This window comes from Vigna angularis, chromosome 3, assembly GCF_016808095.1.
Source record: "Vigna angularis cultivar LongXiaoDou No.4 chromosome 3, ASM1680809v1, whole genome shotgun sequence".
Classification (NCBI taxonomy): Eukaryota; Viridiplantae; Streptophyta; class Magnoliopsida; order Fabales; family Fabaceae; genus Vigna; species Vigna angularis.
This window is the reverse complement of record NC_068972.1, coordinates 32616439-32630585: the sequence shown is the minus strand read 5'-3', so window position 1 is coordinate 32630585 and position 14147 is coordinate 32616439. Positions and strand designations below refer to the sequence as shown.

The 14147-nt window shown below is 31.7% G+C and overlaps 1 protein-coding gene across 2 annotated transcripts; it reads left to right on the top strand.

The window, feature by feature from the left end:
• Positions 1–4258: 4258 nt before the first annotated feature.
• Positions 4259–9078, top strand: LOC108325334 (glycinol 4-dimethylallyltransferase-like). 2 transcript variants are annotated; one of them, XM_017558392.2, is made up of 14 exons: positions 4259–4277; positions 4392–4505; positions 4597–4647; positions 5684–6066; positions 6210–6293; positions 6382–6456; positions 7088–7171; positions 7264–7353; positions 7475–7576; positions 7761–7856; positions 7947–8018; positions 8098–8196; positions 8604–8708; positions 8818–9078. In XM_017558392.2, exons 2-14 carry the CDS (start codon positions 4454–4456, stop codon positions 8857–8859), a joined length of 1335 nt encoding a protein of 444 aa, XP_017413881.1. In that variant the 5' UTR covers positions 4259–4277; positions 4392–4453; the 3' UTR covers positions 8860–9078. The 2 variants fall into 2 exon arrangements, with proteins under 2 accessions (XP_017413881.1, XP_052731180.1); XM_052875220.1 differs by lacking the exon at positions 4259–4277 and adding an exon at positions 4278–4295.
• Positions 9079–14147: the final 5069 nt, after the last annotated feature.

The following is a 14147-nucleotide window of genomic DNA, read 5'->3' as shown; positions in this document are numbered from 1 at the left end:
TATCACACACTACTTTCAAAATCAACAAGGACTTAGACATTCATAGTATACATTATATATCCACATAAAGAAGCATAGTAAACTATTAATCATGCATTTTGGTTCAGACTTAATCCAATTCTTTTCCAAAATCAAAACTAATACACCAAAACAAATTTTAAACGATTTAAGCACTGAATGGAAAGGTCAATTAACATTCCACTTTGAATTTCTACCAGGCACAATTTTTTATTCATGAATTACATATGATATAGTGTTCCTACCATCAAACAAAATTTAATGAACTATAATCCCATCCAATCATCAAAGTTCAAGTTCAGACATACATAGGTATAAAGATAAAATGTTCGGTCAGAGCATAACAGAACTGAAGTGCTAACGTGTTCTTTTCCCATTTATTCCAGAACTATCATAATTCCAATATATACATACAAAGTTAACTCACACATGCATCACAAAGAGGGCAGCCACCAAAACCTACATAATTTGAAGCAATAACTTACCTCTACGGCAACGACAGCCCTAGGAGTATTAACACCTCCGATAGCCTGTCTCGCGAAGCCTTTCTCACGTACAGAAAGCCAGCTCGTCACGTACCCCTGGATTAGCCTCCCTCGCGAACTCGAAGCTTTGCTCGAAACCGCGACACCACCCACTGACATGACGACGCACCTCCTCACGTTGCCAAAGGACCGTCGTGAACAAACCCTAAGAGAAGCACCGTCCACAATCGAAGGCGTCACGTCAATGCCTCTGTCCTTCAACCACACACGCTTTTGGACAATGGAGAGGAGCTCAAGAACGATCAATGGCAATGGCGGAACCGCAATGGATGATTGGGAAACAATGGTACCTGAGGAGCTCAAGGTGGTTTCGAACTCTGAACGAGACACGAAAACATATTACGGTGGGGGGAGAGGGGAGAGGAAACTCAGAAAAGGGGAAACTTCTTTCGCGAATAGGGATTTTGGGAGAATGGAAGCGAGAAATCTCAATTCCTGATTTCATTAAGTCCATGCCTATACCAACAGCCAAAAGCCTTCAGTAAATTTGTTCCCGCTTACCGACGGTCATAAGTCATCCGTAATAACCATCTTAATTGACCGTCGCTAAAGCCTTCGGTAAATCATCTATACCAACGGCCAAAAGGCCGTCGATATTAATTCTTCGGGTTTTTATGCTTTTCTTGTAGTGGACAACACTACAAAGGTCGAATGAGTTGGTGTTGGACGAAATTCGACCTAGTTTGTCCGTGCAAGGGTCGGTCAAGTCATCTCCATCAACGGTCGGTTGTGTCTACCCCGAGTGAAGGTTGATTGAGTCAATATTAGTAAAATATTGAACCAAGTCAACCAAAATTAATATGAAGTCAATTTGACCTAGATTAAAAGTTTAGACCAAATCAACCTAAGAAGAAAGATCAAAACGAGTTGACTCAATCCATATATAATATATCGAATAAATTATATCAATTATAACCTTGTTAACAAAGTGGATTAAATTTAATTTTAATCCAATTAGATTAAAAAATTCAAATTTTATTTATTTAATTAAAATGCATTTAGATTTCTATTTTAACTATATCAACTATATTTATATTACAGATAGATTATAGATTCAATTCGATCTCAATTAAATCTAATTTAGATATTAAAAAAATCTAATCCATGATCATCGATGGCTTCTTCAACTACTGGTCAAACCTATTAATTTGAACAGACCAATAAAGATAAGATAAATTGAAAACTTGAAACTTCAATTTGCGGCTTCAATACTTTCGAGAGTTGATACCCAATAACTTTGACTTGGCAATTTCAGGAAAGAGATTACATTCTATTCAAACTAAACGACTGTCCACCCTCGCCCATAGGTTATTATTATTTTAAGTGATTCAAATTTGTTATAAATAAATATTTAAATTATGTTTTTTTATTTATGATAACTATTTTATATGATCATATAATGATATTTTTAATTATTGATATGCTTTATTAAAATATTGAAATTCAAAATTAGAACTAAAGATATTAAAAATAATAAAATAAATCCTTAAAATTGTCCTCTTCCAGGGGAAACAGTAAATGTTATGATTGAAGAATAACTATTAAAAATACTTTCATTGATAATTATTTTAATTTAACTTTTTTAGAAATAGATGCATCCTTTTATTTTTTTTTAAATTTAATTTAAGTTATTCTGGTATTCTATTAAAACTATCAAAATATTTAAAGAAAGACATTTTGGTTTTTTAACTTATGACTGTTAACTTATAAAAAGTCTTATTATATTGTTTTTTATTCCGATGTGTAATATTTCAATAGAATATATAAATATCACACTTATCTAAGAATTTTACGTAAACTATTGAAACTTTCCTGTACTTTAATTTTATTTTTCAGGATAGTTGTTAACTTTTTTCTCTTTTTTATTATATAATTTACTCTCTAGTTATTAAAGCCGCTATGAATAATATTCTATAACTTTTTCTTCATGCAAAAACACAGTTATTGTTATTTTTTAATTAAAGTAATGCATAAATATATCTTTAAATGCTTTGGTAACAAGCTTACACTAAAATCATTGTTATTCTATTTTAAAATATTTATATCAAATAAATAACAAAATAGATAATATAAAAAGAGAAAAAATTGTACATTACTTTTCTAAATAAAACTAAAAAAAATAAGAAAACAAGATTTATATGTAATTAGTACTGCTGCATATATGACTTTTAACAACGACTAAAAATATTAAAAGAGTTTTGGATCTTTCCTTATTTAAGATATTATAAATTTCATCATACGACGACTAGTTAGACCGTTGAAAAAAATAAGTATTTAACGAGGATTTATGTTCCAAACTGTAGTTTTTATTGCGATAGGGGTGAAGAACAGGTGTAGAGGTTAAATTACTTTTGGTTCATTGTTCCCCACATACGTGTTTTTCTATAAATTGCATGGAAGGTCTTAATGAAAACCTCGTTGATGAACAAAAACCAGAGGGAAGGAATTAAGGAAGGCTGCAACACGGAGGTGGCGTAGAAAACAAAATAAGAAGGGGAACAATGAGTACCTTACGGATATTTCTTTGAATACTTTCAATAAATGAATCATAATTATACTTATATAAGAGATTATGATATCACACTTTCAATAAATGAATCAAAGTCTTTATGTCAAATGTGGAACCTCAACTTAATAACAGTATATCTCCCTATTTGTTGACCCTTTAATTTATTTTGTTCATTTTATCAATGAGTACAAGTGGATAATTCATTGTAAAAGTATGGTGTGTTAGACAACATGAGTAATTCATTGGAAAGTATAACATGCATAATTTCAGTAAAATTACTTGTTTACTTCTATGATACTATTCTATGGTAGGAGGAGTGTCTACTAATGTGAAATTGACTTTAAATTAGGTAGAAATGAGAAAAGTCAATAATGTATAAGGAGGAAAACCCAATCACATTTTCTTAAGACTTTTGGTTACATGCGATTACATTATCTTTTATATGTGTTTGATCACGACTCATTATAATCAAATTTTATTGTTTTTTCTTCTTAGAAAAGCTCAGCAAGTGATATTAAAATCATAAGTTGATCTTGGCAATCAGTTCAAATAAATAAAATGTGGACTGAATGAAAAAAATGAAGTTTTTAGATTCCTCCATTGAACTGAAATAAATAAGATAAACAACATATAATACTCTAACCTTAACATTTGATATTTCTCTTACCATGAATAACCTTGAACCTTTAAGAAGCAAGTAACTAAGTTAAGAGTTATTTTCGAAATTTATCACCTGTATTATTGTTCCCAGTGTTTCTGTGGAACAGATCAAATATCAAATAAAGACAACATATTTGTATAATCATGAGTAACCTAGGGTTAATATTTATAAATCAAGTACAATTAAATAATTTTAATTACGCTTAATAAATAGCTATATTATGAATAGTGATACTTAAAAACATGTGAAAGTTAGAATCAATTAATTATTAAATGATTCAAAAAAATATTTCAATTTTATTTGTCTGGTTTTCTTCTCGAACAGTATATAATATCTTATTTAGCATGAACGGGATCTTTTAGCTTTGAATGTACATTATAAAATTCCATGTAATTCACAAAGTCGTTCAAACCTTTTCGTTGTAAATTTATTAAAATCTAAACAAGTAAATCCTGTTGCAAAAGTCTTTTAAGTCATTTTATGCGTCACTGGTTGTGTTTGAGTATTTCGCAACTTGTTGCCTAGAAAATGCGAACTGTCTACGGTCGTGATTAATTTCTATGTATCAATAATAGTTTATATATCTCCTGAAGAAAAACCAAATTTCATGGAGTCTTTTTGCCTATAAAATCTGACATTCCTGTATTCTCTTGTATAGGGGTATCTCTACGTTCTTATCTGTTCTATAGAGTTTTGTGTTACTCTGTGTGGTGAGTTTCCATGGCTACGGCACATCTTATATCTTCTCCTAACGTCTCTTCACTCACAACTGGTACTTATACTCACTGTCTTCTATTTTGCTTCATTTTTCACTGCAAAGTTATTTTCTGAATAATATGTGGAAGCATGCATGGTAATTGTAGGTGCAAATCTTTGGGGCAGGAAACTCTCCTTCAACAGTATTTACTATGAAAGTAAGTCTCATCACTTATACCCTATTCCTGTCAACTAACATTAATTATGGCTAATTATTTGATCAGCTTTCCGATGAGTATCTCACTCTTTCACATCTTCATGTTGGAAACTTAGACTTTAGAATGGTTTCCAATTGGATGTAACAGTGGACTTATTTATATTTGATGATAACTAGATTTCTCACATAATCTCTGTTTACTATATAATTTTACAGACAGATATTAATTTTACTAATTTTTATATTAGCCTTAAATATTACAGTACTGTTTATTCATTAATTAATTTCTTTCATGTTACTTAACTTTAAAATATATTTCCAGAAATAACAATAATTAAAATTGATTATTTTATAAATATGCTGGTATTTCAGGAAATATATTTTAAAAGTTATTTTATAAATTGATTTATTTAAACTTAAGAATGGTAAATTTTAAAAACAAACAATTATATATCGGTATTACTTTTAAATTTATTTATAAAATATATTTCACAAACAATAATAACGTATAAATATGTAACTATTTAAAATGCTGCAAAAAAAATTATAATTAAGGATAAAAGTTAAGTACTGGATCTTTTATGGAGACATAAACTTTAAAAGTCAAATTATTTGAAAACTTATATGATATTATCACTTAAATTGAAGTTAGTAATAAAGAATGAGAATATTTATTTTAGGTTAATACATTATTTTAACTATTATAAAAATTTACATGAAAATATACTATCCAAAACAACTTTTCTGTTTCTTGGCCAGTTTACAAATTATCATCCAAAGTATCTATTAATTTAGCATAGGATTCAATTAGGGCCTTGTTATAGTAATTTTCTATTTGTAAGAGACTATTGAATTAGATTTTCTCTCAACCAAATATTTTCATATTAAGTTTATTTAATATTTTCTCCAAAAAAAAAAAGTATAGTTGTTTTTCAACGAAATTTCAATTTTCAAATTATTTCATCATCACCTTGTCATGACTTTAAATATATATCTTCTTGTTGTGCATGCTACAACTTTAACACTTTGTACATTAGGTTCTGGTGGATCAAAAGCTTCTAAGCACAATATAAAAGCTCAAATACAGTATAATCCTTTGAGGTCTCAACAATCACTGTTTAATAACCAATACAAAAACACTGAAAGAGGAGCAACATATGAAGAAAACAATAAAAGTTATGTTGTGAAAGCCGTCGCTGTGCCATCTTCTGAGTCAGAATCTGAAGTTTCCAACTCCAAAAACATTGAAAGAGGAGCAATATATGAAGAAAGCCATAAAAGTTATGTCGCGAAAGCCGACAATGTACCATCTTCTGAGTCAGAATCTGACGCTTCCAACTCCAAAAACATTGTCGACTCTGTCAAAAATTTCATGGCTGTTGTATACCAATTTATTTACCCTTACGCAATGTATGGTCGAGTAAGTACAAACTTTTCCATCACTCTCATAATTCATGTTCAAAAGTTATGGTCAATAACTGAGTTTTTATTCCTTGGTATTAAATTCCCATTTAGATAATTAATACTTTTTTGTTTTAAATTAATTTCATCTGTATTTTATAGACGTCAACGACAATTTCTGCGTCTCTCGTTGCAGTAGAAAGACTATCAGATATATCTCCGTTGTTTTTTATTGGATTGTTACAGGTGACACTCCAAATATGTTGTTTTTTAAACAGACAATTCAAAAATAACCTTTAACCTCAATAATAAATATTCTTTTGAGTTGTTTCAGGCTTTGATACCTTCCTTGTTCTTGGATCTTTATGTTAATGGAGTGAATCAAGTGTTTGACTTCGAAATAGATAAGGTATGAACTTACTATGAATCATTGATAAATTATTTATTTATTTGTTTTATATACTTTATATATATTCCATTAAAAATTATAACAAAAACATTCTTGTTGTATAAGATTGACCTAAAGTTATATATATATACCCTATAAGAACAAAGTTTACACAAATACAACAATATGAATAATTTATATAATTTTCACTTTCAAATTCCTTGTCATAATTGAGAACGACGTATTCTACGTTTTTCTTAATGGGAGTACAGCCAAACTACAGCTCCCAAATTTTGACCGAAAACATAACTATTTTTTTAATGTTAATTAATTCAGTTTATGGGACATATTAAAGTAATTTAAAATCTATTTTATATATTACCGAATTAATTAAAATAAGAGAAAATATAGTTGCATTTTTGGAACAGTTTATTAATGTAATGTACTTCAACCTTGAAAATGGTGAGATTACTTAACAAGTCCTTATATAGTTTCTTGTAAAAAAAATAAATATAAACCCTTTATAATTTTGAAGCTAAAGTCTTCCTATGATTGCTATATCCATTGATAGGATGGTGAAAGTGTACCTTTATAGTTTACGAATCTTTTGGATGTTTCTTAGAACTAATAGATGCTACATGTTTTAATGCAGATAAACAAGCCACATCTTCCATTCGCCTCTGGGAAATTGTCCTTCAAGAATTGTGTCTTTATTGTTGCCGCATCTGCAATCTTGGTGCCATATAGATCCATCCCTTTCCATAATAAAAGATTTTAAAATGAGATTCATTGAGAAAGAAGAGTTATTCGTTTTATTCTCTTTTACAGGGTTTGGGGCTTAACTTGATGATAGGTTCTCCGCCACTGATTTGGAACTTTGTATTGAACGTTGTATTAGTGAATTGCTATTCAATGAATGTGAGTTCTTTTAGGATTTAAACTTCTTTTTTTCCCTTACAATATGTTTGAAGGCGTAGGTATGAAAAGGTTGCCAAGGGAAACATATATATAAATATCTGACGGTTCTGAAACTTTCCAGCTTCCTTTCTTACGATGGAAGCAACATCCGGTGCTGGCAGCATTATTCGTAACCACTAGTCTGACATTGCTATTTCCAATTTCATACTTCCTTCATATGCAGGTTCTGTCCTATCACTAATATTTTCCTTTTATAGATCTTAGTTTTTAATTCGCATGTTCAAATAACAATAACAAATTTCATCCCAAGATTTGGGTTAGTTTCATTTGATACACAATCAACCATTTGAATCCACCAATCAGAAATGGATTTACTAGATTACTAATTGATGTAACGAATGTTACAGACGTTTGTGTTGAAGAAGCCACTTATGTTTACAAGATCATTGATTGTTACTCTGCTGTTCATGGGTTTGTACTCTACTGGTATAGCATTATCTAAGGTAAATGTCTTTATTTTCTAAGAATGTACTAATCTTCCAACATGAACCTTTTAGTTCGATAATGTAAAACATTGTGTTGGATCTGTGTAGGATATACCTGACGTAGAAGGAGATATAAAACATGGCGTTGATTCTTTCGCAGCACGTTTAGGCCAGAAAAAAGTATGCTTCTTAAATTCAATATTTTCTTTTGGTTATCTTCTCTTTGTATAACATTTGATAGATTCTAAATCTTTGATAGGTATTTTGGATTTGTGTTTCCCTTTTTGAAATGGCATTTGGAGTTGCCTTCTTGGCAGGAGCATCATCTTCATCTCCCTTTTGGATTAAATTTGCCGCGGTAATATGTTTCTTATATTTACATAAGCTGAAATTTTAGTTATGCAAAATATGCATTATCGATAGTAAATAGAAAAAAAATGAAAAAGAAAATTTAGAAACAAATGCCGTATAGGCTGAAAATATAAGAGTGAACTCATTTCTTTTTCCTTCTGAACCTCTCTATACATCAAAGTTTCTTAAAGTTCAATAAGGATCCCTTATGTTTAACATTACTTGCCTTATGATATGGCATGTATATATTTATATTTAGATAAAGAAAGATTTCCTTAGAAAGTTGTCTTTACTGCGTAGATTATTCCAACTTTATAATCTGATGCAAAGCATATTTACATACATATCATTATAAATGAATATAAAGTCAAAGTTTTGAACAATATTTGAAACTGAATCTGTGGTATGTTTTAGTGTCTTGGAAATGTTGTTCTTGGTTCAATTCTCTGGTACCGGGCCAAAGACGTAGATGTGACAAATCCAGCTTCTAGTGGATCCTTCTATTCATTTATCTGGAAGGTAATTAATTCTTCTTTTAAACAGTGTTTACCATCTAGTTCTCCAGACTATAATTTGAAGGGAATAGTTATCTAAAATAACGTAAGTCCTTATGTGTTTGAATTTGCAGTTGATGATGGCGGGACACGTTTTTCTGCCTTTAATCAGATGAGGTGTCACTGAACATTAAAATTACATTTGCGACAAATAACATAGAGACCCTTCACATCTAAATTTCCTGAAGCAATGTGTGTTCTCTAGATATATGATGAGTTTTGAATCACTAAGATTTTTTTTTTTAATTGTATGATGATTTTCAGTATCTATATCGAGCTTTATCTCTATAGATACATCTTTCACGAAAGAAATAAGAAAATACAAGTTATAATTAGATTTTCTTTTTCATCATAAACAAAAAGAAATATAAATAAATATACAATAATGTTAACAATGAGTCTATGCAAAAATGTTCAATCTTGAACAATTCATAATAATAGAAAGAGGTATTCAATTGGTGAAATAGATTCTTTTCTTCCTCGTACAAAATTGGTAGAATACATATTATTCTTCCGAAATTAAGTTAATTAATAATTAATCTTATGTAATTAAGTTAATCAAATCTTGGTAATTAGGTTATTAAATATTATGTAATTATGTTATGCATAATTATATTTTTGCGTGTTTAACATTATGTGTTTCTTCTCTATACTATATATCACACTCTAAGGCTTTCTCTTATATTGTAGTTTGCTTCCAATTGATGTCACACCTTTCTTTCACCAACAACCTCCTTCCACACCCTAACACCCTTTCTTTTCCAACTCGTGTTGTCCTTCCTCTTTGAGTAATCATGAGCTTTTTTTTCCAACTCATGCACTGTACTTCCTCTTTGAGCAACCGTGAGTCACCCCTTCCTTCTCGATCCCGTGCCATCTCCTAGTCTTAGCAACTGTGCACCGACTACACAGCCAACGCCTCTTCTTTCTATTATACATTCGTGTCCTACCATTAATCACATTTCTTCAACCACTTCCAATCTTAACTCCTCCTCAAGTAAACCTAAATTTCATCCAACACTCCTAATCACTAATATAAAAAATAACGTCCCTTTTATGTTGGACATAGAGAATGACCATTATGCTATGTGAGCTAAACTTTTTGATACTAATGCTCAGGCTACTAGAGTTCTTCACCATATCATCCCTCAACCTAGGAAGGAATGTCCAACTCCAACCAATACTAATAACGAACAATGGACCACTCTTGATTCTACTGTACTTCAATGGGTCTACTCTACCATCTCTTTTTATCTCCTCACCAATATTATGGAGAAAGGTTCCATAACTATGACTACCTAGAATCGTTTTGCTGTCAATTTTCAAGTAAACTAGAATTCCAGTGTTGTTACACTTTTCAAGTAGTATTTTTCTTCGACTCGCGGGGATAACTTTTTGAATATTTCTGCATATTGTCAATGACTCAAACAAATCTTTAACCAATTGACGAATGTTGGTGCTTTTGTCAGCATGCATGAGGGTCTAATAATTCTCTTTTGAGAAATGAAATTGATCTTGATTAGAATGATTGTAACACCCCAATTCTCAGTGTCATGAGCTATTACAAAAATTTGGCATTTCAAAACATTCTTATAGCACGAAAACATATTATCTCCTCACTATTATTCATTATATGATCATCGCTGATAATATCAATTACAAATACAAACACAAACAAGTATGAAGTAAGGTACGATTAAAGCAAACCATAACAACATAATATACGATTATCAAATAACATCACATAATATTAAACATGCAACCCCATTCTTATCGTTATTTACATAATAATTACTATTTCATTGTCAATGCAAAACAATAACGATCTCTCAATCCTTGATGTCATCGCAAACATCATCTCCATCATGATCATTATCACATATGCCACCGTCATGATTATCCTCATCATGAACACCATCATGAGCATTCAGATCATCATGAACTCCATCATGAAAGACTCAGTCATACTCTTGTACCGCTAGTACAAAATAGACTTTTTAAGTCTATTATTTTGAGCTTTTTAAGTTTGTTTTAGAATAGACTTAGATTCGACATATTTAAATTTTAAATTTGTTATTAAGCAACAAATTTAAATTTTAACTCTGTTGTGAATCAACATACTTAGATTTTCCATCCAAAATTACAAATTCAACCATATACTTCATTGACACCTCTCCAAAAAATTAATCAGTTATTACAATCAACCACCACAAAATTAGTCTTTCTTATATGTCAAGTTCTCATACATAATAAAACTAAAATTGGAATATAATATAACATAAATACATCTTCACAATCAATCACTCTTCCAATTCAGTTCATCTTCACAATCAAACGAATACAACAAGAACCCATAAATTCAATCATATTCTCTACACAACATAATGCAAATCAAATATCGGGGAAGAGAAATTGAAGTCATTAACCACTCACAAGAAACCCTAAAACCTTAAAAATTCTTAACCCTAAAAATCACTAACCGAAACATGTACTCGAAATTGGAGATAAGAAGAGTGATAAGCACGTCGCGGAACATGGTAACACGAGAGGTGACGTCGGCAGTAGTAGTGCAAGAGGCGACAGCGGTAGCGACAATGCAAGAGGCGACAACGGTAGTGCGAGAGGCAACGGTAGCAATGGTAACGCAAAAGGCGATGACGACAGCGGTAGCGCGAGAGGCGATGATGGCAATGACAACGCGAGAGGCGACGGTGGCAGTGGCAGCGTGAGAGGCTACGACAACAGCATCGTGGGAAGGGGTGAGGAGACACGACCTATGAGGCATCAGTTCCGACAAGCATGCCCTTGGAGGCAAAGGCGAGGAGATCTCTCATAAAGATGAAGGTGGAGGGCATGAGAAACTAACAACACTTCCCATCAGACTTGTACGAAAACAAAGGTGTAGGATGTGAGCAAGTGTGGGAGGCGCAAGACGGCAAAAGAAAATGAAGAAAGAGGTGTTTTATTTTTTGAGTAAATGAAGAAGGAGAACCAGTGTTAACAAAAGTTGTGATTTATATTAAAAATAGATTTAGTTATGTTAGAACTAATAGATACAAAATTAAAGTCTTATTATTTTCCAAAATATTAATTTAAGTCTTTCAAAAAAGTCAACAAATACAAAATTGAAGTTTGTTTGAATTCCAACAAACTTAAAATCAAAATTTAAGTGCATTATGATATTATCATATTTAAAATATGGACTTTTATTTAATAAAAGGTTTAAAGAATAATTCTGATGTATTATTTCAAAGAGTAGAGTACCATATATATACATTCAAGAATCCTATAATTCTTCATCTATTAAAGGAATGACAGGTGCACAAATCTGCACAAATTATAATAATATCCAAATTATAACTAACACAATATTTGATTGCCTAATATCCTTTAATAGAATATTTGGCATATCTTAACTCCCCCACTCAAGTTGGTGTATGGATATCACACATTCCCAACTTGAATAGAGGCCCATTAAACAATCTTCTTGACACTCCTTTGGTGAGAACATCAGCCATCTTACAAAAGGAAATGAAATTATTCCAGCTTCAAGCTTCTCTTTGATGAAATGTTTATCAATCTCCACATGCTTTGTTCTATCATGTTGCACAGGATTGTGAGCAATTGCTATAGCCGAAGTATTGTCACAGTACAAACTCAAAGCTTCATTTTGTTTAAAGCCCAAATTTGATAGCACATTTTTAATCCACAAAAGTTCACATACACCTAATGTCATGCCTCTGAATTCTACTTCAGCACTAGATATTGCTACTACAGGTTGTTTTTTACTCCTCCAAGTTACAAGATTCCCTCCTACAAAAGTAAAGTATCTAGAGGTAGATCTTCTATCATCTTTTGAACCTGCCCAATCTGCATTAGTGTACCCTTCTACCTTTAAGTTTTCATGATTTGAGAACAAAATTCGTTTTCTAGGAGTGAACTTCAAATATCTTAAAATCCTTTCAACAACATCCATATGAAGCTTCTGTGGGTCATGCATAAATTGACTAACAACATTCACTGCATAGGTGATATCTGGACGTGTATGGCACAAATAAATTAATTTTTCTACCAGCCTTTGGTATCTTCCTCTGTCTATGCTTGCTGAATTTGAGCATCGAAAGAGTTTATGATTTTGTTCAATTGGTGTATCAGCTGGTTTACTCCCAAGCAGTCCAGTTTTCGATAGTAAATCAATAGTATAATTTCTTTGGCATAGAAAAATACCATGTTTTGATCTAGCTACTTTAATACCCAAAAAATATTTGAGGTTTCCAAGTTGTTTCATCTCAAATTCAGATGAAAGGTATTGTTGTAAACTAGAAATCTCATCTTGGTCATTTCCTGTAACAATCATGTCATCTACATATATAATCAAAGTTGTAATTTTTCCTTTTCCTCTCTTAAAAAATAAAGTGTGATCAGAGTTACTTGCTTTATAGCCAAAAGCCTTCATAGACTTGGTAAACCTTCCAAACCATGCTCTTAGGGATTGTTTTAATCCATATAGAGCCTTCTTTAATTTGCAAACCTTCATTCCAATTGAATCAGTCATGCCTAGTGGAGAATCCATATAAATTTCTTCTGAAATTTCTCCGTGTGGGAAAGCACTTTTCACATCAAATTGTAGAAGAGGCCAATCTTGGTTTGCAGCTAGCGACAAAAGTATTCTCACAGTATTGAGCTTGGCTACCGGTGCGAACATCTCTTGGTAATCTACACCATAAGACTAAGTGTAACCTTTAGCCACAAGTCCTGCTTTATACCTCTCAATAGTTCCATCAGCTTTATGCTTAATTGTAAAGACCCATTTGCAGCCCACAATTTTCTTCCCTCTTGGTAAAGACCCATTTGCAACCCATCACCACACATTTATTAAGTCTATTATTTTAAAAATAGACTTAAATTGGAAGACTTAAAAAAGTGTTTTTGTACTAGTATATCCTACTTCCCACAACCGTAACTTCCCTATACAAGTCCGCTCGAGTTGTCCTGCTTTCATGGCTAAATGACCTGTTTCTCTGCTCCATAAGGACTTACGAGTAAAAATGTCGACATATCACGTATTTGGCACTATACTCAGCAAGAAGTTAGAGACCAGACAAAACATCATTCTCCCCATACAAAGAAGGTTCAACACTCAAACACCATTCTCTTTTCATAACAAGACCAAAGATAACCCATATCCCTATCGCAAAGAAGGTGTAGCACTTGAACGCATTCTCTTTTCACACAAGGCTAAAGAGAGCCCATATACCGTATCACATGGTAGATAGTCCAAATTAGGATTTACTAGGTACAACATGCAGACACATCTTCCACCTTTCATGCTCATTGGTCCAACATACATTCTGGTGCGATCCAACACTTAACCATGCTTTAACGTCAAATAAGAGTCCAATCT